We start from the raw sequence: 21,320 nt of genomic DNA on the forward strand, positions 1-21,320 counted from the left end.
TAATGTTACATTTAAAATTACTAAATACCATAAATTTGACTAAAACGTGTGCTTGTTTTAATGCAGCATTTAGCGCATCCAAGAATTGATGAGTGGAATAAATTTTTATATACGCAACAAGAGTTGAGGAACAACAAAGCAGATGAAGAGTTACATAAACTTAATCTTAGGGACCAGCGGCCTTAAGTTCTATACCTCTCTTAGCGCCGTGCCGTTAGATAAAGTACATTAACAGTTTTGTTTAGAAACTATTTCTAAGTTCAAGTTACATACTTTAAACCTTAAAATCGAATAAATATAACACGTAATTATAAAAGATTTTGAAAACACTAAGAAGAAAGTGCTAAGCAGCAGAACAAACGTGTTAGCGCTTTATATATACGCAGTTGCTCTATACTCTAACGGCTATAAATTCTACACAACTCGTGGAAATTGTTACTAAACAAGTTCAATGGAGTACACAATTAAAAAACTGTGTACAACATATCTTTGCATGTAAATACTGACATTATAAACATCTCCTGAATTTAAAGGAAATGAGATGATGAGAAATTACTATTAATGATGATTACAAAATTTCACACACTAAGTAACTATATATATTCTCATTACTTTAAATTAAGAATTATTTTTAAAGAAAATAGTAAGATTTTTTAATTAATTAACGTATTAATTTATTTTTCTTATTTATACTCTTTCAGAATGATATAGCTTTCATTACTTTGTTCTGTTTTTTGTAATTTATAATATGAGGAAACTGCAAACTCATTGAACAAGGATTATTGCTTAAAAATGTAAATAAACACATTTCGTTAATATAAACAGCTGGGCTTTACCTAAAATGTGATATTGTTAAGTATAGAATTATGTTTTTATGCATACCCTTGCTCAAGTCAAGCATATTTACACTGTCCTTTTTTAATGCAAAAATAATTTCTTCTACAATGTATTATACACAAAAATATTTTATTAAATCTGAGGAGTTATCAGTTTATTACATGTTTTTGTAATGTGCATGTAGGATTTTCGAAATCATGGACTATGTTCTCTGATGCTAGAAAGAGGTCACGCAGGACGGCACAGAGCGAATGAAGGCCCCGCATGTTCAGTATCTGATTCGTTAATGTTATCATTTCGAACAATTGCAAAATTATGTATGTATGTACGCAACCATAACCAATCAAATCCACAAACGCTCCAGGCAACTTCTTTCTAGCGACGAAGTTGTTAGTACATGTATCGTCGTTTCTGTGTTTGCGTACGTCGCTGTATCGTGCCATCTTCGTCATTTTCAACAACGTTGTTCTTACCGATTTTTCTCTAGCAGATTGTTCTATGTTGTACATTGTACATTGTACTTGATTTTCTTGTGCGCAATTCCGCACAGTGATCCTCACTTGTTTTCTAAGAAAACTGCTACGCGTTGTGTACGCAAACAAAAGATGCTGTAGCAAACATACAACGGCCCAGTGTCGTGTTAGAGCTGTCCAGACTTTTGAAAAGCATTAGAAAATTAAAAGAAGGCGAATTACTCTGTGATCGCGATCATTGAAACATGTTTAATTAATGTAAAAATCTTGAGATCACGGGTTCGGGACCCGCTGTTCAGTGGTTTTCTCCTCTTCTTAAAATCCTACATGCATTCTTTAATTTAAATTGCTATAGGCAATGGTAATTTAATAAGTTAGCATACAAATTTATTATTGTCTCTAATGCTCTGATTAAAACTTTATTTTAAAACTCCGAATGTTTACTAATTTTACCTTACGAAACATGAAAACGGATTTTGTAAGTATTGTTTATACGTAATACGTCATGTAGTCTATGACGAAGAACAGTTACGTTACTCGGTAGATATGGTTTCTTTATGAAGAGTGTTTCACACAGAGTAAATCCGACTGATTTATGATATTTATATGTACAGGATGTTTTTGTAAGGGAAACTTGCCGCAAAATTGTCGTTAAAGTTTGTTACCACGTTTTTATTAGCTTGCTTTCTTGTTTTTACATCAATACCTTTTACTCATCGGGGAGAGAAAAAGTTCGAAAGGAGCCACATGTCCCAAACAAATAGTTATTGAGATATAAGCTGTTAAAGTTCTTGCAAAATTTGATTGTTTAGAATTATACGTGTAGACAAAAGCCGACTACAGTAAATCGTCTAGCAAAAAGGTCGTACACGATAAACGTAAAAAAATATCCCCTCCAATTCGATTGTTAAAGGGGGCCATTCAACAATTTCCTGGTGATTTCAAATGGTGACCCTGAGGGGCCACTAAAAATTGCTGTACCATTACTCAAAATATTGTTTACATTATTAACCCCTTGCCATACCATTTCTTTTACAGTTGCAGTGATTAGAACGTCTTTATCCCGAAAAAAAGATTTATAACTTTTGTATGGTTAGACTTATTTGAATGCTTAAATATCGATTACAAGCGAAACAAATTTTATTTCATCTAGCAGATGTCCAGTCTTTCTGCCGGCAGAATGCACTACTTATGCGCGCCTAGATGCCCGTCCAAAATCGAGCACGTTTGCTTACTGGGTACATTTGAAAGATGTGTTCCACAGTAGTTCTATTTGCGTAGCGACCATGTCTCTTTATGTTTCACAATCAGATAAAGCAAGTGAAATTAATTCTGTACACGCTGCAATTTAATATTATAATATGTACGTATATGTATTTAGTTTGATAATTAGAGGAATGTGAAACTGTTGTGTGGAGAACAGCGTTCAATTTTACGAGCCACGAGAATCCGCGTTTAGTCTACTTTCAGCGCTCGTAGGTGTAACATGTCAGTTTTTATCAGCTCCGACTTTAGACGAACACACGAACAGTTTGAAACGTAGCAAACTCGGATATTTTTATACCCGTGAACCTACCGCCAGTCTTCCTCGGGAATTCGTCTCTAAGCCCTCGAAAAAGTTGGTGTTACGAGTCATCACGGTCGTTGTAAAAAGTGTGCAAGTAAAAACGGCAGATTACTTCCTCGCGAAACTCGTCGCATTATTTTCCATTCATGCATCGAAATCGAATCTGCATAATAAAAGTTGATTGAAACTCGAAAGTAATACTTCGGTGCATGTGAGAAGATCACACCACGTGATCCACGAACCAAAAGCGCACTTCTAAAGACACATTTATGATTTTCTGTGTACTTTTGGTTCCTCCAGTGTCGCGAGTTATACTAATTGATAAATAAACTGTTTTTCTAAACCAACTATAGTAAACCAACGCCGGGAATATAATTTTGTTGTAAATTAATACATTAACAAACGGATCGATGCGTTGTTCTTGACCGTCAAGTGATCGATCGGATAGTGAAATTGAAATTCTGAAGAGAAAGAAATTTTCTCGTTAATTTGGTGAGAACGAGAAGATACTAGACAGAGTTATTTATGTGATCTATTTTCACGCAAGTTGTGTTACCTTAGTAGCCTAAAAATATCTGTGAAATTTGATTAGGCACAGCTTGATGGCTCAGTATTACCTACTCGAATATTTATACCTATTTCAAGTGGAGAAGCTTACCCGAAGCATTTTTACTATTCCTTTTCGTTGCTGAGATATATAATATTTTGTACAGAAGTAAAATTTCGGTAATAATGCACGCAATACATTTTCTGCATTATTTTGAGAAATCATTGACTATCGTTATCCTCTCGATAAGTTCCATTTGATTTTTATGATGTTTGCAACTTCTATTCTAAGACTCAGGATTAATAATATCTTGTAAAATCAGCTGGAATTATTTCCTGAAGCGGTCAAAACATGCTTATTCTGTTTTATCAATGGTTAAACAATTACTATAAGGCTACAAAAGTTTCTTTTAAATCTAGATTTCTGATAACAAATGTTAATACCGGATTTTGCACCGGAAATTTATTTCTACCATTGAAACTTTGATTTCAAAATAATATAACAACATCGCTGACTGAGCTTTGCAGCGGGTTTTATTTTTCTTCTCCTCTCGTAAATTCACATGTGTGTGCATAACATCTGCAGATTACTAATAATAACTATATTTATTCAATTTAGATCAACGTTAAGGAGAGGTGCAATAACTATAGTGCATATACGTATTATATGTATAGTATATGCTTCATAGACATTAGTAGAATAAATACTATTTATCATTAATTTAACTACGGACATAACAGAAGAAATACTTTAAATCAACTACTCAAGTGAATTTTTCGGGGGCGAATAATGAAATTAATTTACCTGAGGTTTTGCTAAAGGTTAATTGAGAATTCGCAGGCGTGAAATCTCGTAATGGACAATAAATCGGTTAATTCATCTACAAAGAAGCTTAAAGAAAACGCGGAGACAATTTCAACACCGTCAGAGGATCATGGAGAAAACGGTACACTCAGACAGGTTTCTACACCGATTAAAATTAAAGAGGAACAAATTACTGATGAAATTCAGGTAATATATTTATCTATTTATATATATATATCAACCATCTCCTATGCAAACATACAATTCGATCGCCGCTAGTTATTTTTGATTTATTTCAATTTAATTAACATTAGGTTTACGGGACCCGTTCAAAAGAGTACAATATGATGAGTTCCAATATTTTTAATTTACGATTATTGAGATTGCAAAGATGCACCCATGAGGAAGTATTCATCAAATTATATTTTTTTCGGTATATATATGTATTATAAAATGAATATAAAAACTATAAAAGCTATAAAAACATTGGAATGCACGTACTCAGTCAACCAGGTCTGTCGTAGCAGAAATCGAGCCCAGCGCAGTGTCGCCAGATGAGAGCCAAACGGCTCTCACACATTCTCCTCCTTTTCCCCTTCCACTATCCCATTCCAGCACCATGCGCAGTAATGCGCACACTCCAACGTCCCCCACTAAGACCGTAGACCACGGTGCCCGTGCTGTAGACTGGACTGGTCATCAGAGAGGGGGTACTTATATTCCCCTCGATTTTCTCGATCTGGCGACACTGGCCCAGCGTGCGGTATAGCCAAGAACACGAGTGGCTGTTCTCGGATAGATGCTGGTGAGTGAATGGAAGAAACGGTCCTCACCAGCATCTCGAGGAGAGACATTTAAAAAAAAGGCCCAGTGTGCGGAGGCCACCTAACGGGCATTATACTGGCCGAACGTCGCGTCACTCGAAGCACACGATGGCTCGATTCTGGCCATGGCAGCAAAGCTAGCGTGGGCACGTATTCTGTCCTCGGCACGAGCCGGGCACAAGCTGCCCTCGGCACAATCCTGGCCGCTCGGTCCATTTTAAGAGGGCAGCACGGTCCCTAGTTTTATAAAATTGTTTTTTGCATAAAGACGTTGTAATGAATGCGTCTGTAAAGAAAATGGTACGGCAAGTGGTTAAGAGGGAAGAAGTAATATTCAACTTAGTTTCTATCTCTTGCAATCGATGCAAAACGTAAAACGGTCCCTAAAACTAGGGACCGAGTGGCTAGGATTGTGGCTGGTGCCGAGGGCAGAATACGAGCCCGCGCTAGCTTTGCTGCCATGACCAGAATCGAGCCATCGTGTGTTTCGAGCAGCTTCGAGCGACGTTCGGTCAGTATAATGCCCGTTAAGTGGCCTCCACACGCTGGGCTCAATTTCTGCTACAACAGGCCTGGTTGACTGGGTATATTCCCGAAAATATTTACTGAAAACAAATGAAAAAGCGATGTGGTGATAAAAGAAAATTATGAGCATATTAATTAATTCTATTATAAAGATGACTCGTGATGATGATCAGACATGATCCATGCAGCAGCTATAGTTATATGTATTTTTAGACAATTTTTAATAGAGTTTACATATTAGAAGAAAAGTTCAAAATTTGAAAGATGCACTCAGAAAATTTCAAGATGAATAATTGAAAATGTAATAGAGTAGTATTCAATGAATTATGTGCAATAATAATTTATGTTATTGTACATGTGTGTCACCTCAGGAATATGCAGCGGTTACGATGAGTGAGTTGCTGGGATGGTATGGTTACAATAAGGTGGATAGCGATTGTACAAGAAGTTTAAATCTAGATCATTTTTCGTCTGGACCTCGTACAAAAAATACTCGAATACTTGAAATGAAACCAAACTTTCACTCAAACGAAGAAATACCGAAGTCACCACTATCATTTAATGCTTCCAACTTACCCTCGAGTTATAGAAATATATCATTACAATATTCTACCAACAATTTAATAAGTACAAGAGAACAAATACCATCATCATCTGCAGTGTCGCTCAAAAAAGTAACAGTTGATTTTACAAATAATTTTTCAAGATCTATTTGCTCAGGTAAAGAATAAAAAATGTAATTAGATTGTGTGAAATTAATTATACATACTTTACATACTGCTACTTCTAATATTCTTCTGTCTTACAGGTGACAACAGGTTCTGTGCTTGGTGTGGTCGAATTAATGAAACATTCGAATCAGGAAGAACAAACTCTCCTTCTTGCAATTCAATAAATACTTTGGGACATTTTTGCAGCGAAGCTTGTCTTGCAGCAGGTAGAAGAGCAGTTTTTAAACGAGCAAAAACCTGTGATTGGTGTAGTCATATAAAGAATCCAATTAGTTATGTCGACTTTCAAGTATGTACACTAAATAATACTAATTATTTTAACGCCTTGCACTACGATTTATTTTTGCGGTTTCAGTAATCAGAACTTTTTTATAGTGATAATTTCTTAGAAAAAGACGAAAATTTATATCTATTTAACAAAACCAAAATAGAACTTTATTCCGATTTAAAGAAAATTAATTGTAACATGCATATTAGACTGTTCAGGGTCTTCATCACGTGTCCGACTCGATATTGTAGTGTAGGGCAAGGGCAATATGATAGTAATTGTGGCATAAATAATGCTCAGATTTTAACTAATTAGATGACTTTTAGGATGGTGAAAGTCAACTTGAATTTTGTAGCGACAAATGCTTGAATCAGTACAAAATGAATATTTTTTGCCATGAAACGCAAACTCACTTGATGCTTCATGGTTTAAATACCGTTTCTTATCACGATACGGAAAAGAGTAATTTAATAACACCAGAACTTTGGTTTCGAAATTGTCAATCACCAGTAGCAGATAGTTCCACAGAAAGTCCGTTTGCAACAGATGAACATACGACTTCTGATTTATCTTCTCACGATAAATCAAAGAAAAATGAAGAAAATGAAATCGAGGATTCGTTAGAATCTACTAGGAGAACAATAAAAAAGAGAGATTCATTTTGCATTGAATTATGTAGCAAAGCTACTAGTTATAATAGAAACAGAAAGAATGTTGATACAGGAATAAATGAAAACGATATTAATGGACAAAATATGAAACAATTTTCAGTAAATGAAGATAACAAATTCTGTAATTTTCTAGATAATCAAAATCACTGTATACTAAATTGCCCACAACAAAGCACTGTGAATTGTAATAATTTTGCAAAGAATTCTAGCCTGATAAATGTTATTAATTGTGATTCGCATAGTCATGAACATAACAACCCACTATTTAAAAACAATATATATGTAAAAGATATAAGAGTTTTACAAGAAGAGAGAAAGGACACTCTAACAGAAAATATTGTATGTACGCCGCACCTGTTTGTAGACACGTCTGGATGTAGAATAGGGCATGACACAACATCATCGCCTAAATGTCTCGCGGACAAATTTAATCGAGCAAAATATAAAAAGCAAATTAATCATTCTTCAAGAACATCACCCTCGGTACAATCTAATCGAGCTGATTCATCTGGTCATGCACTCTCTTCGAGTATTTTATCTCCTGTCACAGTTCTGGTACCGTATCCTATTCCTGTTCCCATACCTATACCAATTCCTGTTCCTATACCAACTCCAATTCTTAATAAACTAGTAGTTGGCGAACAAAATATACCTACAAATACTATAGATCCAGAATATAAAAATCTAAAATGTAACAGATCGATAGAAAATAAGTGTTCTATGCTTCAGGAATCACAATTATGTAGAAATGCAAATATATTTGTATCAGATCAACCGCAGCATGCAACTTCTACAAAACTTTGCGTTTCATTGACCTCTTCTAGTATTAACGATGAGAATAACGATAATGTACAATCATTTAAATACAGTGCAAAACCACCAAGGAAGAGGAAACATTTAAATGAAAATATCAATTATGAACATAAAGAGCAACAATTGAAAAAAAGAAATAAATCTATAGCGACTTGAACAATTTTCGACTCGGCACAGTAAATCAATATGCTCAATATACTTGGAATTTTTATCAAATTGCAATATATGTATTACACACGTCGATAAATAATTCGAAAATTCCATTACACGAAGAAAACATTATCAATTAAAGGTGATATCGTTTGCCTTTAATATTTGACTGTATGTATAAAGACAAGTAAATGCGTTTAATATTTTATACAAGTTCTTTTACATAAATGCTGCTCTAACGATAAGTACTGTAGCAATTGTCTGAAACGATACTATTGTTTTGACTTTCGACTACATATAATATATACACATATTCTACACATTCAATATTCATTTAGTAAAATGTGATTATCCTTCCAATGCAGACTCTACAATTCTTTTAGATCCTATAAAATTGTAAATTATTCGATAAATTATAATAATGTTTGATTAAAATGTTTCATGTTTTTTATAATTTTATATACAATTAAATTTAAAATCTATGGTATAAGAGTTAAATAAGAGAAAATGTTTACTAATGTATAGTATTATAATACATAAAAGAAATAAATTTATTTTATCAATATGATAACGTTCCATTAAAAAGATTGCCTATAGATCCATTAATATTTCCTACAATATAGTTTATTGCATTGATTTAAGTCTAGTATATGTAGATCATTTTAAATATGTGAATGCATATGTATACGTAATCTTGTTTAGTCATTAATTGACATACGACATGAATTTGATCACAGAGAGTTGCAGTTTACTTAAAAAAATGTTATAGCATCGTACAACGTTAATACCGAAAAGAAAACTTCTTTGCAAAATTTAGTAATAACTCTTAGAGCTTCCAAAAGACATTAAAGAAATGAAAATTGAAAAATATTAATGATCACAAAAGTTATTCACTTTTAAAGAATGAACTAGAAAATCACAATACAAAATTAAACCTCATTTTGCAAATAACCGTAAGAGAAATTAATGATACCAGTGATGGAACCTGTAAATTGTATTATGCCATACAAATTTTTATCTTCAGGAACAGCTTATATTTCAATAAAGTCAGGATAGATTGCTGTGCGCCTCCTTGACCCGGCCGCGCGTCTCGTTCCCCGTGACGGTCACAGTTTTCGAGCTGTTTCAGGCCCATACGTAGGCCCTCATGTCTCACATCAATAGATTTCCGCATCACCCATGAGGTACTATTGTCAATGCGTTTTTTTTTTGTGAGTGGTATCCCCAGTAGGCCTATTCCACTGTGTCGCATGATAATTTTGAGATAATAAATTTAGAAGATAGTTTTTAATTATATTGTCCAAATTTTACCCGCTTGGTAGATTCCCACTTGATGGAAATCAATAAAACGATTCTCGAATTGATCCATCACCATATCCGCCACGCGCAGTTCATAGTTCATATGGTACGGGCCTGAGTTGGCTCGAGAACTAAGTAAGACGTAAGACCATCACGAGGAGCGAGACGCGCAACCGTGTCAAGGGAGCACAGCCTTCGAAAAAGTCTTGGATCGAGCAGTTAAATTCCATGCCTGCTTTAGGCCCATGCTCACGAGTATGAATTATTGTGCAAGACAAAAATCCCACAGGTGACGCTGCGCTGCGTCGTCTTAATGTGCTGCAATTTAAAATTAGAATATAAGAAATCTTTCCGACAAGTAATAGAAAGACAATTTATCAGAAGCAAATACAGTAATGTCCGACTGTAAGTCATTTCTCGGTTCTGTGTTGTGATCTGGATATGAGCGAGACACCATTTTTTTGTGGCTTCAACCGTAACCGGCGATGGGAAACAAATCGCGGCGACTTTACTGTAATCGAAACCCATGAAATGAAACTTGGTTATTGAAATTGACTCGGATTCGTGAGTAGATATCGAACTTGATCCCATCCCTAGTATGTAACGGGGTTAGATATACCTTACCTTACTGAAAAATAAGCTTCATTGCAAGGGAACGTACCGCTTCGCAGACTGGAGGTGGATGTCTAAAAATTAAGCAATCTTAACGTTCTTTATATAAAATTTGATTAGTCCAAATAAGTGAGCAATCAACTATTCTCATATTTCAGCTTACCTTACTTAAAAACGTAATGTATTCGGATCGTTTCCATGAGAGATGCCATTAGATCTATTTTGTTTTGGTGGCAATGTTGCCGCCACAGATATTCACATATTCGATCGGCACAATCATCATCATTGAAGCGAACTTTACCTCGCATCCAATCTTTCACGGGACGCCATTTAGAGTCGATTTTTTGAGCGTGCTCGCTGTCACATGCTATAATTAAATTTCGATTTAATTCATTTCTACGTTACCCACCGATTTCGAATCACTTAAAACAGAACTCAGACCTCACCTAAAATTAACCCAAATCTAACTCGAATCAATGCAAACAAAGCCTAAGTACAAGAATGAAGAGTTGCTCAAGTAAATAACGGTAGTTTCAGATTAGCAGTATTACTAATTACCAATGAACTCAAAATTACGGTTCACCCTTGTGTGGATATAGCCTGCCTCAGTGAGACCTGCATAACTGCGAAAGCAATCTGTATGTATCTCGCTGCCAATGGCCACATTCTCTACAATAAGGTCGACTAAATTATCGGCTGTACGGCTTTCCACTATTGCCACCCGACAGTCGTCTTTCTCAATGTCGACCATCCCCAAGAGCCTATAGTCACTGACTTTGAGACCACGTTTGTGTTTTCGTTTCCCAAATTCGATTTCGTCGATCTGTGAAATAATATGAAAAGAAAGTTGTAAATACCATTTGCGGTTGTTAGTTGCTTGCGTGGCCCTGACTCTATCTCATTTAGTGCTACAAACTATGCGGATAATCAAAAACAAACATTACTTGTAACAAAAAGAATCTAGTTATTCAAAGATGCAGAACTATCACTAAAATATCTCCTCAAAATCTAGAATTAAGGTGGACTCTCGTTTCTAGGATTGCAAGGATGTGGAATGCGCCCTCTCATTTTTGATAATGCATGCGATGGGATTTTTCAGTAGTCAAAAGTTAAAGATAAAAGATTAATCTAGGCTGCGATCGCCCTAAAAAGTCTTATTATTGCGTTTACGAGGCGTAACTTGCAAAATATGCCTCGTAAATGTGAAAAAATAGGACTTTTGAGGGCGATCGTGGCCTAGATTGATCTTTTATCTAGCGCCATTAACTATACTAAAAAATCCCATTGCGTGCATTATCGAGAAATGAGAAAGCGCATCCTGCACCCTTGCAATCCTGGATACAAGTCTATTCCCTTAACACGAATCAATACAATATTCTATACCTGAACTATAATTGGTTTTCCTGATGCCGAAATCCCCCCTAGTTTCGGCTTACCAGATTGTATCTTGGGAAGAAGATTGACTGTCATCTCTCGACAATAGTGGAACCAGGCTGAAATGGTCCTTGGTGCCAAAACTGTGTAACAATCATCGCCCAATTCGCGCGCGGTATCAGCGTAAGATAGGTTCTGCGTGAAGCAGTATATCAATCTGAAAAAATTAACAATTTATTAAATCGTATAAATGCGTGAATGAGTATAAAACTTACCTTATCGCCTTATATAAAGGCAAATGAATATGTTCAAAGAAGGAATCAACCGTCCCTGAATACTGTCGGCAGTTTGAACGACCAACAGGACATCGAAACCGGCCGATTCCATGGTAGGCTGGACTTTTACCTAACCACATTGGCCTACGATGTCTACCGCAATTTTTTGACACGCGCAATAGTCCGTGTTCGCGAGCCCAAACAACTGCTTCTTCTTCCGAAGTTGGCAAATTGGAATAATTAAACTGTAAATTAGCCATTTTAAAACAAACTATATAGAAAATATCTTAGGAATTCGAATTACTCTGCCAGACTGCGTTCCGAAACATTCCGAATGTTCCGGCATTTTTCGTACGATGGATGGCCGCTAGAGGCGCTGCGCGGAAAAAATAGTAACGTATCTAAATGATGACGAGTCGTAGTGGCATCGATTTACATATCGATACGTTGTAAACTTCCGTTTCAGTTTAGGCGGGAAGAACACATCGAGACCGAGAACTGAGAACTCGGTGAGATATCATAACAGTCGTATTTGATATTGTTGTACTACAGTGGTTTGATTTCGTTAAAAGAGACGGACAATTCGGATTTAAAATACTTCTGAAAGTAAATTTCAAAAAATGGCACCAAAAATATCGAAGGATTATGCAAAAGTTAGAGGTGAGTGTTATTATGTATTATAATATTTAGAATTTCAATTACTAATATTTTGATTAAGGTTTAAATGTTTATGATATATTAATTTGTATTTCTTCGTTATATTAGAACAACTAAAGACTTTTTTGACGGAGTTTATTGTAATGGATAACACAACCGGTGAGAAATCATTCAAATATAAACAGCAACTCACCAATTTAGCTCATCGTGAACAATTAGAGCTTACAATAGAATTAGATGATGTTCACGAGTTTGACGATGAATTAGCAGAATCTATAGCAAGCAATACCAGGAGATATGTAAATTTACTTTTGGATGTGAGTATATGCATATATATTTTATATTTTTCTAGGATTGCAAGGGTGATAATCGCGGAATGAGCCTTCTCATTTCTAGATAATGCATGCGATGGGGTTTTTGAGTAGTCAAAAGTGCTAGATAAAAGATTAATCTAGGCCACGATCGCCCTCAAAAATCCCATTTTTACATTTATGAGCTGTAATTTGCATTATTTAGACAGCTGTGCATGTACTGTGCGGAGCATGAAAGGCAATCTGAGTGGTCAGACTTCTTGCCCTATTCCCTTCCCGCTACAATTCTTTCATGCTCTGCACAATAGCCATTTTCATAAAGCTGCGACAGCTAAACATAAAAACAGGACTTTTGAGGGCGATCGCGGCCTATTATCTAGCGCTTTTGACTACAGAAAAACCCCATCGCATGCATTATTGAGAAATGAGAAGGTGAATCCTGCACTCTTGCAATCCTGGAAACGAGTCTACCCCCTTAACCCCTTCTCCCACGATTTATTTTTCGCCTTTTTGTTGTATGCCTATATATTCTTCAATATCTGAACATTAACAAAACTAAAATAGAATTCTATTTCGGTATAAAGGAAATTAATAGCATAAATATTTATTAAACTCTGTTTGGAATCTTTATCACGAGTCGGACACAATACATATTGTAAGGCAAGGAGTTAAAAACTGTACATTTAAAAATATATTGTTATGTGTATATAGCTCGTTCAAGAAATGCTACCTGATTTTAAAACAAAATCAGTACCACCGAAAGATGCTTTAGATGTATATATTGAACATAGACTACTGATGGAAGATCGTAACAAACATCTCGGTGAACAACGCGATGCAAGAAATAAATATGCACCAGAGCTTATGAGACGCTTGTATAATTTTATTTTATTCTAACATACACGTACATACATCCTCTACCACAGATATAAATACTGTCATTAATATCTATTTCATGTACTTTTAGCGAAGTATATTTCAAGGATTTCGATGCAGCGAAGGCATATTCTGTGAGGGACATTAAAGCAGATAAAATAGGAAGCCTAGTTACTGTACGAGGTATAGTAACGAGATCTAGCGATGTAATGCCCCTGCTAGTTGTCGCTACGTATACATGTGATCAATGCGGTGCTGAAACATTCCAACCAGTAAGAGATTAACAACTCTTCACGTTACAGTAGATAAGGGATTACTATAGCTAATATTTTTAGGTACAATCTCTGAAATATATACCACTACGCACATGTCCCAGCGACGATTGTCGTATAAATAAATCTGGTGGTATATTAGAAATGCAAACAAGGGGATCAAAATTTGTCAAATTTCAAGAAATAAAGATACAAGAACATGTAAATTTGCAACTTTATTATTGTTAGGCTGCAGATCTTTATACATGTATAACAAAATTGAGTAGGTGAAATTCAAAATTGTTGGAAAATTTTAAAAATTGAAGATGTCAATATTGACATGACTTCTCCTCTATTGAAATCATGAAGAGAAGAAATACCATCCAATTTACATAGTTTCTATTTCTTGCAATCGATGCAAGCAATGTTTATTTTGCATAAAGATCGACAGCCTAATTATTATTAATTATTTATAATTCAATTATTTACTAACTATTACTGTAATTATTTTAGAGCGATCAAGTTCCTGTAGGACATATTCCACGAACTGTAACAGTTTATTGCAGAGGCGAAAAAACGAGAAAATGTTTACCCGGAGACCATGTACTCATTACAGGTATTTTCCTGCCAATCATAAAATCTGGGTTTAGCGCTCGAGTGGGTGCAGCTCTTTTGAACGAAACATATTTAGATGCGCATGTACGTATTTATAATTTTAGCAATATTATTCCCCATTGTTTATGTGTTTGTAAGTAAATATGAAAACCTTTTACGATTCAGAAAATTGTTTGTCTCACTAATATGCAAAGTGCTGACGATAGTAATTCTGAATTGACTGACGACGAATTATCTTTATTGATGGAAGACGATTTTTATGGGAAATTAGCGCATTCTATAGCTCCAGAAATTTATGGGCTTGAAGATGTTAAAAAAGCACTGTTATTACTTCTCGTCGGTGGAACGGACAAACATCGAGAAGATATTAAAATCAGAGGTTTCTTTAAATGCATTTCTGGTTAATGTTTTTGTTAGTATTTTCTTTATATTCTTTTCTTTTCAATGTACTCGTTATTTTACAGGAAATATCAATATTTGTTTAATGGGCGATCCAGGTGTTGCCAAATCTCAGCTACTTTCATTTATAACAAGGTTGGCGCCTCGATCTCAATATACAACTGGCAGGGGTTCTTCGGGAGTTGGTTTAACTGCTTCAGTTATGAAAGATCCTTTGACCGGTCAAATGATGCTTGAAGGAGGAGCTTTGGTATTAGCTGACGAAGGTGTTTGTTGTATTGATGAATTTGATAAAATGGCAGACAACGATCGTACAGCTATTCACGAAGTGATGGAACAACAAACAATATCTATTGCAAAAGCAGGAATTACGGCTCGCTTAAATGCAAGAGTTTCTATATTAGCCGCGGCAAATCCCGCATACGGCAGATATAATCCAAAGAGAACAGTTGAACAAAATATCCAATTACCTGCTGCCTTACTATCTCGGTTTGATCTGTTGTGGTTAATTCAGGATCGAGCGGATCGTAGTAATGATTTAAAGTTAGTAAATATACAATATGTATAAATATTTATACATACACGGCATTCTAAAGTTAAATGGTTCAATTTTGCTGTTAGCTTCTATGTACTATGTACTATGTAATATTAGTGGGAGTCACTGTATAAGCGTTCATTTATTAGTGATTAGTACATACTTCCTTAAAATATTATAACAAAACATGCAACGTTAAATTAATTATGTTTATTACTTTGAAAACTGAACTGGACAGTTTGTTCGTTTCATTTAGAAACAGCGAGTGTAAGTATTTCCATATAATACAGCGATTTGTTTTCAGACTGGCTCAACATATAACTTACGTTCATCAACATTGTATTCAACCTCCTATGGAGTCACAAGCATTGGATATGAATTTAATTAGAAAGTACATCACTCTATGTAAAACAAAGCAACCTGTTATTCCCGAAGATTTAACAGAGTACATAGTTGGTAAGAGCGTTATTGAAGTTTTGTAAAATTACACTGTTTGTTTGTATTTTATAATGTCGATTGTATTATTTGTGTATAATCATCTTTTTAGAATCGTATGTGGAAATGAGGAGAGCTGCTCGTAATAGTCAGGACAAAACATTTACCTCTCCACGTAATTTACTGGCTTTATTGCGTCTGTCTACTGCATTAGCGCGTTTGAGATTATCGAATATTGTTGAAAAAGCGGATGTAGTAGAGGCGAATAGATTGATCGAGATGTCAAAACATTCTATTAACTATTCCGAAACATTGTCAACAAACGCACACCAGAATCCAATGAACCGAATCTTCCATCTAATTAGGGAATTAGCTAGTGATAAAAAGACTGTTAAAGTATCAGATATTTTGGAACGGTGTACAAGCAAAGGATTCAAGCCTGATCAAGTCAATGACTGCATCGAAGAATACGAGGCATTGAATGTGTGGCAAGTGAATCAAACAAGAACACAAATTACATTTATATAATTATTTATCCTAATGAATGTATATTGAACTTGACCGAATACAAAATATTTTTTATACAACTTTGGAAAGTATTCACATGTATTTTTATCTGTTTCAATGAATGAAAATAAATTTCTTACTTTATTACTAATATTGCATTTGATATTTACTTACATGACATGACCTCTACATTTTCCCTGTAACAAAAAGAACAAATTTATTTAATTCAATCGATCAACCATCAAGCAATAAATCCGAATAAATAGAAAATAAAAAATATATATATATCATTCAAAAGTTGAATGTAAAACAAAATTTCCATTAACTTCCATATAGATATTGTTTAGAGTGTAGCGTTGCTACAACACTCTGCCAATTGTCGGTTTGTTACCGTTTTTGACAATGGCAAAGAGAGATACATATTTAGTGGAGGAACCGGTCCTCTCCATCAGCAGACTTTGCCATTCTTACTGCATGCCGCGAATTAATTAATAGACCGCGAAACACCATCTCTGTGCGAGAATTTATTGTCGCGATTGTTTTAGCGTCGCGAAAAATACCAACGCGTTTTACATTAAGGCGGGATTAACCGCCCTGCACCCATTCCTTTCCCGGGATGAATAATATATTTTGTTCTGAGGGAAGGGGGGTGACATTGGAAAATGTTATGGAAGGGAATAGTTTATTGAAAATCTTCCAATACATCTGTTAATCTGTTCTTACTTCTTACCCGTAGGTGGTAACGATGGCAATGATCAGTGGCGACACACGACGTCTTCACGGATTAGAGTTCTCCGCGAATGGTTTATTTGGGTAAGTAGGTAAGCGGGCGGCATGGCGCGGCGCACAGTGATCGATCGTTTCGAAAACGTAAGACAAAAATCAGAATGACTTGACAATTTCATTTATTCGTGTATAATAGAATTGAATACACGTGTACTATCTTCGTAGATAAATGTATTATTCTTGTGAAGTAATGACTTAACATTGCCATTGATTATGATGTATTTTTCCATTGAAAATCCTACTATATGATCTGTTATAACGAGATCCGAAGTACATGCAAAGTTTGGGAAACAGATCTTCGTTTCAATTCCTCGAAAATTGAATTTTACTGTCTGAAAAGTGTATTATATTCAAATTCGTTTATATTTATTGGGTATCAGGCCGCAGCTACTTTTGTATTCTGAAATTTCAGTAATGAGCACTGAAGTACATACATATAATATCCAATAAGAACGAAGAGGTTTTGGTAGGTTCCAAAGAGGTTCTTTTTTTTGTTTATTGTGTGTAGCATATACATATTACGCGAATTACAATCAGTTATCTAAATAATTTTTTTGCTATTCTACTACTCTAAAGCCATATCTTCAGTTTTTCGAACAATTCGGAACACATTCAGTTAGGCGGAACAGAAATATGAAATATGGTAACACTAGATTTACCACCACCGGTCAAATCGACCGGTTCTAAATAATGAAATGAGATAATTTTCCGTCGTTTGAATTACCTTAGTCCTACTATATGAAATTCATTCGGAAATAACTTATCCGACACGCGTATTAGATGCCAAGCACTAAAATCGCTTAAAATATTTTATCTTAGAAAAATAACAAGACTGTATTTACTTGGATTGTGTACAATTTTTATTCTAAATAGTACGCACTGGAATAAAGAAATTGTTTGACACATTTCCCATGGAAATAGCTGTATAATAATAATACAATAGTTGTAAAATAAAGAATACGAAACCGGTGATTCGATCGGCAGTGGTAGGTTTAGTGCAAATGAAACAAATCACACAACAATTTTCAATTTCTTGAATAGTTTTTTCGTTTAAATTTCTGCCCCAGTTTCCGCACTTATCGACCAGTGCGGCGGCGCAGTTCGCAAGTTCGGCAGTTCGGCAGTTCGGCGAAGCCAGGCGAGACGAGTAGGAGGATAAGCAGTTGAGTTCAGAGGTTCAGAGTGGATTCACAGAGTGATAGTTGCCCGGTGGAGGGGATAGGATAGGGTAGCGAGAGGAACAGTGGGAGGACAGAGTGCCGGTCGGTCGAATCGCGAATACACGCGCGGTACCGCTCTCGGCTCTCGTCTCGGCCTCGGCTAGTCGGTCGGCTCTCGGTTCAGTTCAGTCGTCGTCGTCAGTCTTCAGTTCAGTCGCATCGAGATACTCGCGGAACGCGTGTCGCGTGGTGCATGCATGCATGCTTGCTTGCTTGCGTGCGATTAAACGTGCGTGCATGTGTTGTGCTCTCTTATTATTGTGGTGTACCGAAAGTGGTCGGGTGTGCATGTGTGCGGGCCATAACACGGTGTTGCGCGCGGTCTCTCTCGACAGTGCACGTCGTGATTACTGTAACCGTCGTCTCGTCTGTCCGTCCATCGTGCGATCGCACCAAATGCACGTCTCGCTCTCCTCCTCGAGATCTCCGAGCAGCAACACCCGCCGCCGTCTTCATCCTCGTGACGTTTGACAGCGCGGCTGATTCGCGGAAAGACGAACCAAGAGGAACGAAGAGGAAAGGGGAAGGAATCCGCGTCTCGTCCCGGCGTCCCGGTTGATGACTCTTCGAACGATCGTGCCGAATACGCGACGAAGGAGGAGGAGGAGGTGGAATTGAATCGTCTCGCTACTCGTGTTCCGTCCTCTTTCTCTCTATATCCCCCCCCCTCCCCCCAAAACCCCTCAAACTACCAATCTCACCACCCCCAATCACGATTTGCGGAACTTGCCGGTATCGCTGCCCGCTCGTTTATTCTCAGTTGCCTTTTTCTTTTCTTTACCGTTTATCTTGCCCGTTTTCGCACACACACATTAAAACACACAGACATACACACACGCTCCGTCGCGTCGCCTCTTCTTCTCTCTATTCAAACTTATTCCATCAAAATGAAAGCAATACCGAGATACCGTCACGCGATCGTCGCACCTGTGTCTGTGTCCATTCTGATACTGTTGTGCAGCTGTTCCGATTTCGTGTCATCCCGATCGACACGATCCGCCGAACACTCGTGGAACGACGACGCGGATCTCGCCGCGGCCGATTGCGAGCGTGTCAAACCTTTCTTCGAAAGCAAGAAAATCACCATCGTACCCGTCAAGTCGAATACATCGGAGGACATTACCAAAAGTAAGTGATAGCAATTCTAACATTCTCGGAGTAAGTTTTACGGATAATATCGAGGGGTTCGCCGCGGCGCAAGAACGAAAGAAATGAGATTTTTAGTCAATTCTGTCAAGCCAACTTTTAGACTGCACAATAAACGTAGCTATAACAATGAACCACGGTACATAATACAATTCGGACACTTTTGAAAGGACTACATATAACTTTTTTTAATATCGAGTCACACACGACTTGGGTTTTTTTGAGAAGTTAGAACAATTAATATGAAAACGTTGCAGTTGGTCGGAATTACAAAGGAAGTAATAAAAGTTGTTGTTTACAACCTTTTTGTGTGGGCCAATATTGCACATTTAAGATATACATACATACGTTTCGTAGTTCTGTGTCAATTATACATATTCTGAAAGTTTCATCAAAATCGGCATATACCGAAGAAACTACAGGTATTGACAGATGCAGAAATCCTTGGATTTATTTCAATTGTAGGATGAAAATCGTGAAAACAGCAATTTTCACCATCTTTAAACGTTTGCTCTTTAAAATAGCTCCGAGTACAAAGGGTTAAGATAAAGAAAAAGTGAAACACATTTTCCCAGACCACACCGTGCACCTTCATTATGTATGTATTATGTAATATGCAACATTTTCTACCCGATTTGCAACAAACTGGAGTGAAATAGAAATTGATTTTCTTTCTCAATATGCTTAATACTATTTAATTCCTCTAATGTTTTTAATGTTTTAAATTACACCTTCTCAGTCTTGTCATAAATGCATAAAACCCGATGTCTATTAATAAGCTTGAATAAAAAATTGCTTCTCTTTCTTTCCTGAAAATACTTTTCATACAATGGTTTTCATACAGAAGTATCTAATATCTACTGCACGGAACCTCTAAATTATTTTAATAGTCGACTCGATTCGTAATTCGTTCGGAATGATCGAATGATCGCGCGAATGCGTAGAGTCGGCCGCGTCGCGATATGATTTTTCTGACACTCCGAATTATGAAACGGTAGCAATCGAACAGGTTTGCGATTCGACGGACGAAATCAATTAGGTGTCCTGATTATACCCGCCTGATTCTAATTATGAAATTTATTTAATGGCTCTCGAGAGTCGTTACTCTAAACGGTACTTAATGTTATTACATCAAATAGGATTTAAGTACTTCTTACAAAAACACGCTTCAATTGTCGTGAGACCGGTAAATCTGTGTTTCATCATGGTCATCTGATACGCTACGCTCTTCACCCTTGTCTTCGCTTCGCTTCGGTTCAATCCGATCAGAACTGCACACTTACCTTTTATGTAGCGTCTTTAATCTCATGGAGATTTCTAAATAATAAATTACGCGCTATTTTACTGGGTCTGTAGTACATACACTCCAAGTTTTATTAATTTCCTTTTACTTTCGATGTGACTACATATCGCATCCCCCGCAAGAAAAGTGACACAAGTGAAAAAATGGCAATTTTGAGGTTATGTCATTGAGAAAAATATGTATAAAGTGCTCCAACATGCGCGAAAACCGTCACATCTCTATCTCGCAATTTATCATACTTATTTGAAATTTAAAAGAAGCTTAAACTATTTCAATATAGGTTTTATAGTATGTATTCTTTAAGTTGATTTTTCTCAAATGGTGCATTTTTGAGTTGCGTCACTTTTCTTGCGGGGGTGCGATATAGTATTACGTATACATATACATATACAATATTCAATGTAACTACGTACACTATAATTATCAATTATTACGTCTCGTTAATTTTAATTTGAGGTTTAATGCGTTTTCATTGGTAAACGTACGAATAGAACCAGTGTATAAATGGA

General features: G+C 36.1%; 5 protein-coding genes across 55 annotated transcripts in view; 4 read left to right on the forward strand and 1 right to left on the reverse strand.

Moving 5' to 3' along the window:
• Positions 1-1,743, forward strand: part of Sw (cytoplasmic dynein 1 intermediate chain short wing) — a 21,627-nt gene extending 19,884 nt beyond the window's left edge. For all 48 annotated transcript variants that reach the window (XM_076434018.1, XM_076434020.1, XM_076434026.1 and 45 more), the window contains one exon: positions 67-1,743. In XM_076434018.1, coding sequence (XP_076290133.1) covers positions 67-186 — 120 coding nt within the window. In that variant the 3' untranslated portion in view covers positions 187-1,743. The remainder of the gene's footprint in view (positions 1-66) is intronic.
• Positions 235-12,575, reverse strand: LOC143213796 (uncharacterized). 3 transcript variants are annotated; one of them, XR_013010038.1, is made up of 6 exons: positions 11,771-12,575; positions 11,505-11,712; positions 10,680-10,944; positions 10,285-10,488; positions 10,134-10,195; positions 235-9,827 (listed from the first exon to the last, which is right to left on the reverse strand). XR_013010038.1 is itself a non-coding variant. In XM_076434073.1 (5 exons), exons 1-4 carry the CDS (start codon positions 12,028-12,030, stop codon positions 10,286-10,288), a joined length of 936 nt encoding a protein of 311 aa, XP_076290188.1. In that variant the 5' UTR covers positions 12,031-12,575; the 3' UTR covers positions 235-10,195; position 10,285. The 3 variants fall into 3 exon arrangements, 1 of the variants encoding a protein (XP_076290188.1); XR_013010037.1 differs by having other exon boundaries at positions 235-10,020; XM_076434073.1 differs by having other exon boundaries at positions 235-10,195.
• On the forward strand, positions 1,891-10,489 carry Sobp (Sine oculis-binding protein). Of its 2 annotated transcripts, XM_076434072.1 has the most exons (5): positions 1,891-3,369; positions 4,246-4,435; positions 5,949-6,297; positions 6,386-6,597; positions 6,903-10,489. In XM_076434072.1, the coding sequence occupies exons 2-5, from the start codon at positions 4,280-4,282 to the stop codon at positions 8,214-8,216; spliced, it is 2,031 nt and encodes a 676-aa protein (XP_076290187.1). In that variant the 5' UTR covers positions 1,891-3,369; positions 4,246-4,279; the 3' UTR covers positions 8,217-10,489. The 2 variants fall into 2 exon arrangements, with proteins under 2 accessions (XP_076290187.1, XP_076290186.1); XM_076434071.1 differs by having other exon boundaries at positions 1,891-4,435.
• Positions 12,238-16,507, forward strand: Mcm7 (minichromosome maintenance 7). The gene is made up of 10 exons (XM_076434017.1): positions 12,238-12,430; positions 12,536-12,744; positions 13,450-13,613; positions 13,706-13,886; positions 13,950-14,087; positions 14,379-14,564; positions 14,646-14,859; positions 14,945-15,422; positions 15,719-15,870; positions 15,962-16,507. Exons 1-10 carry the CDS (start codon positions 12,391-12,393, stop codon positions 16,375-16,377), a joined length of 2,178 nt encoding a protein of 725 aa, XP_076290132.1. The 5' UTR covers positions 12,238-12,390; the 3' UTR covers positions 16,378-16,507.
• Positions 16,508-18,312: 1,805 nt separating this feature from the next.
• Dally (division abnormally delayed protein) overlaps positions 18,313-21,320 on the forward strand; it is a 160,958-nt gene continuing 157,950 nt past the window's right edge. Inside the window, exon 1 of the mRNA XM_076433584.1 lies at positions 18,313-19,490. Coding sequence (XP_076289699.1) covers positions 19,250-19,490 — 241 coding nt within the window. The 5' untranslated portion in view covers positions 18,313-19,249. The remainder of the gene's footprint in view (positions 19,491-21,320) is intronic.

The sequence above is a fragment of the Lasioglossum baleicum genome, chromosome 11 (assembly GCF_051020765.1).
Source record: "Lasioglossum baleicum chromosome 11, iyLasBale1, whole genome shotgun sequence".
Lineage (NCBI taxonomy): Eukaryota > Metazoa > Arthropoda > Insecta > Hymenoptera > Halictidae > Lasioglossum > Lasioglossum baleicum.

Bases quoted from the DNA above. Each gene is read 5' to 3' on its own strand.
- Mcm7 (XM_076434017.1), top strand. From the start codon at position 12,391: ATGGCACCAAAAATATCGAAGGATTATGCAAAAGTTAGAG. The intron at 12,745-13,449 runs GTGAGTATATGC...ATGTGTATATAG, and splicing joins ATGTAAATTTACTTTTGGAT to CTCGTTCAAGAAATGCTACC. The intron at 14,565-14,645 runs GTACGTATTTAT...TTTACGATTCAG, and splicing joins AAACATATTTAGATGCGCAT to AAAATTGTTTGTCTCACTAA.
- LOC143213796 (XM_076434073.1), bottom strand. From the start codon at position 12,030: ATGGCTAATTTACAGTTTAATTATTCCAATTTGCCAACTTCGGAAGAA. The intron at 10,945-11,504 runs GTATAGAATATT...ATTATTTCACAG, and splicing joins GAAAACCAATTATAGTTCAG to ATCGACGAAATCGAATTTGG. The intron at 10,489-10,679 runs GTAATTAGTAAT...ATTTAATTATAG, and splicing joins CCGTAATTTTGAGTTCATTG to CATGTGACAGCGAGCACGCT.
- Sobp (XM_076434071.1), top strand. From the start codon at position 4,280: ATGGACAATAAATCGGTTAATTCATCTACAAAGAAGCTTAAAGAAAAC. The intron at 6,298-6,385 runs GTAAAGAATAAA...TCTGTCTTACAG, and splicing joins TTCAAGATCTATTTGCTCAG to GTGACAACAGGTTCTGTGCT. The intron at 6,598-6,902 runs GTATGTACACTA...GATGACTTTTAG, and splicing joins TTAGTTATGTCGACTTTCAA to GATGGTGAAAGTCAACTTGA.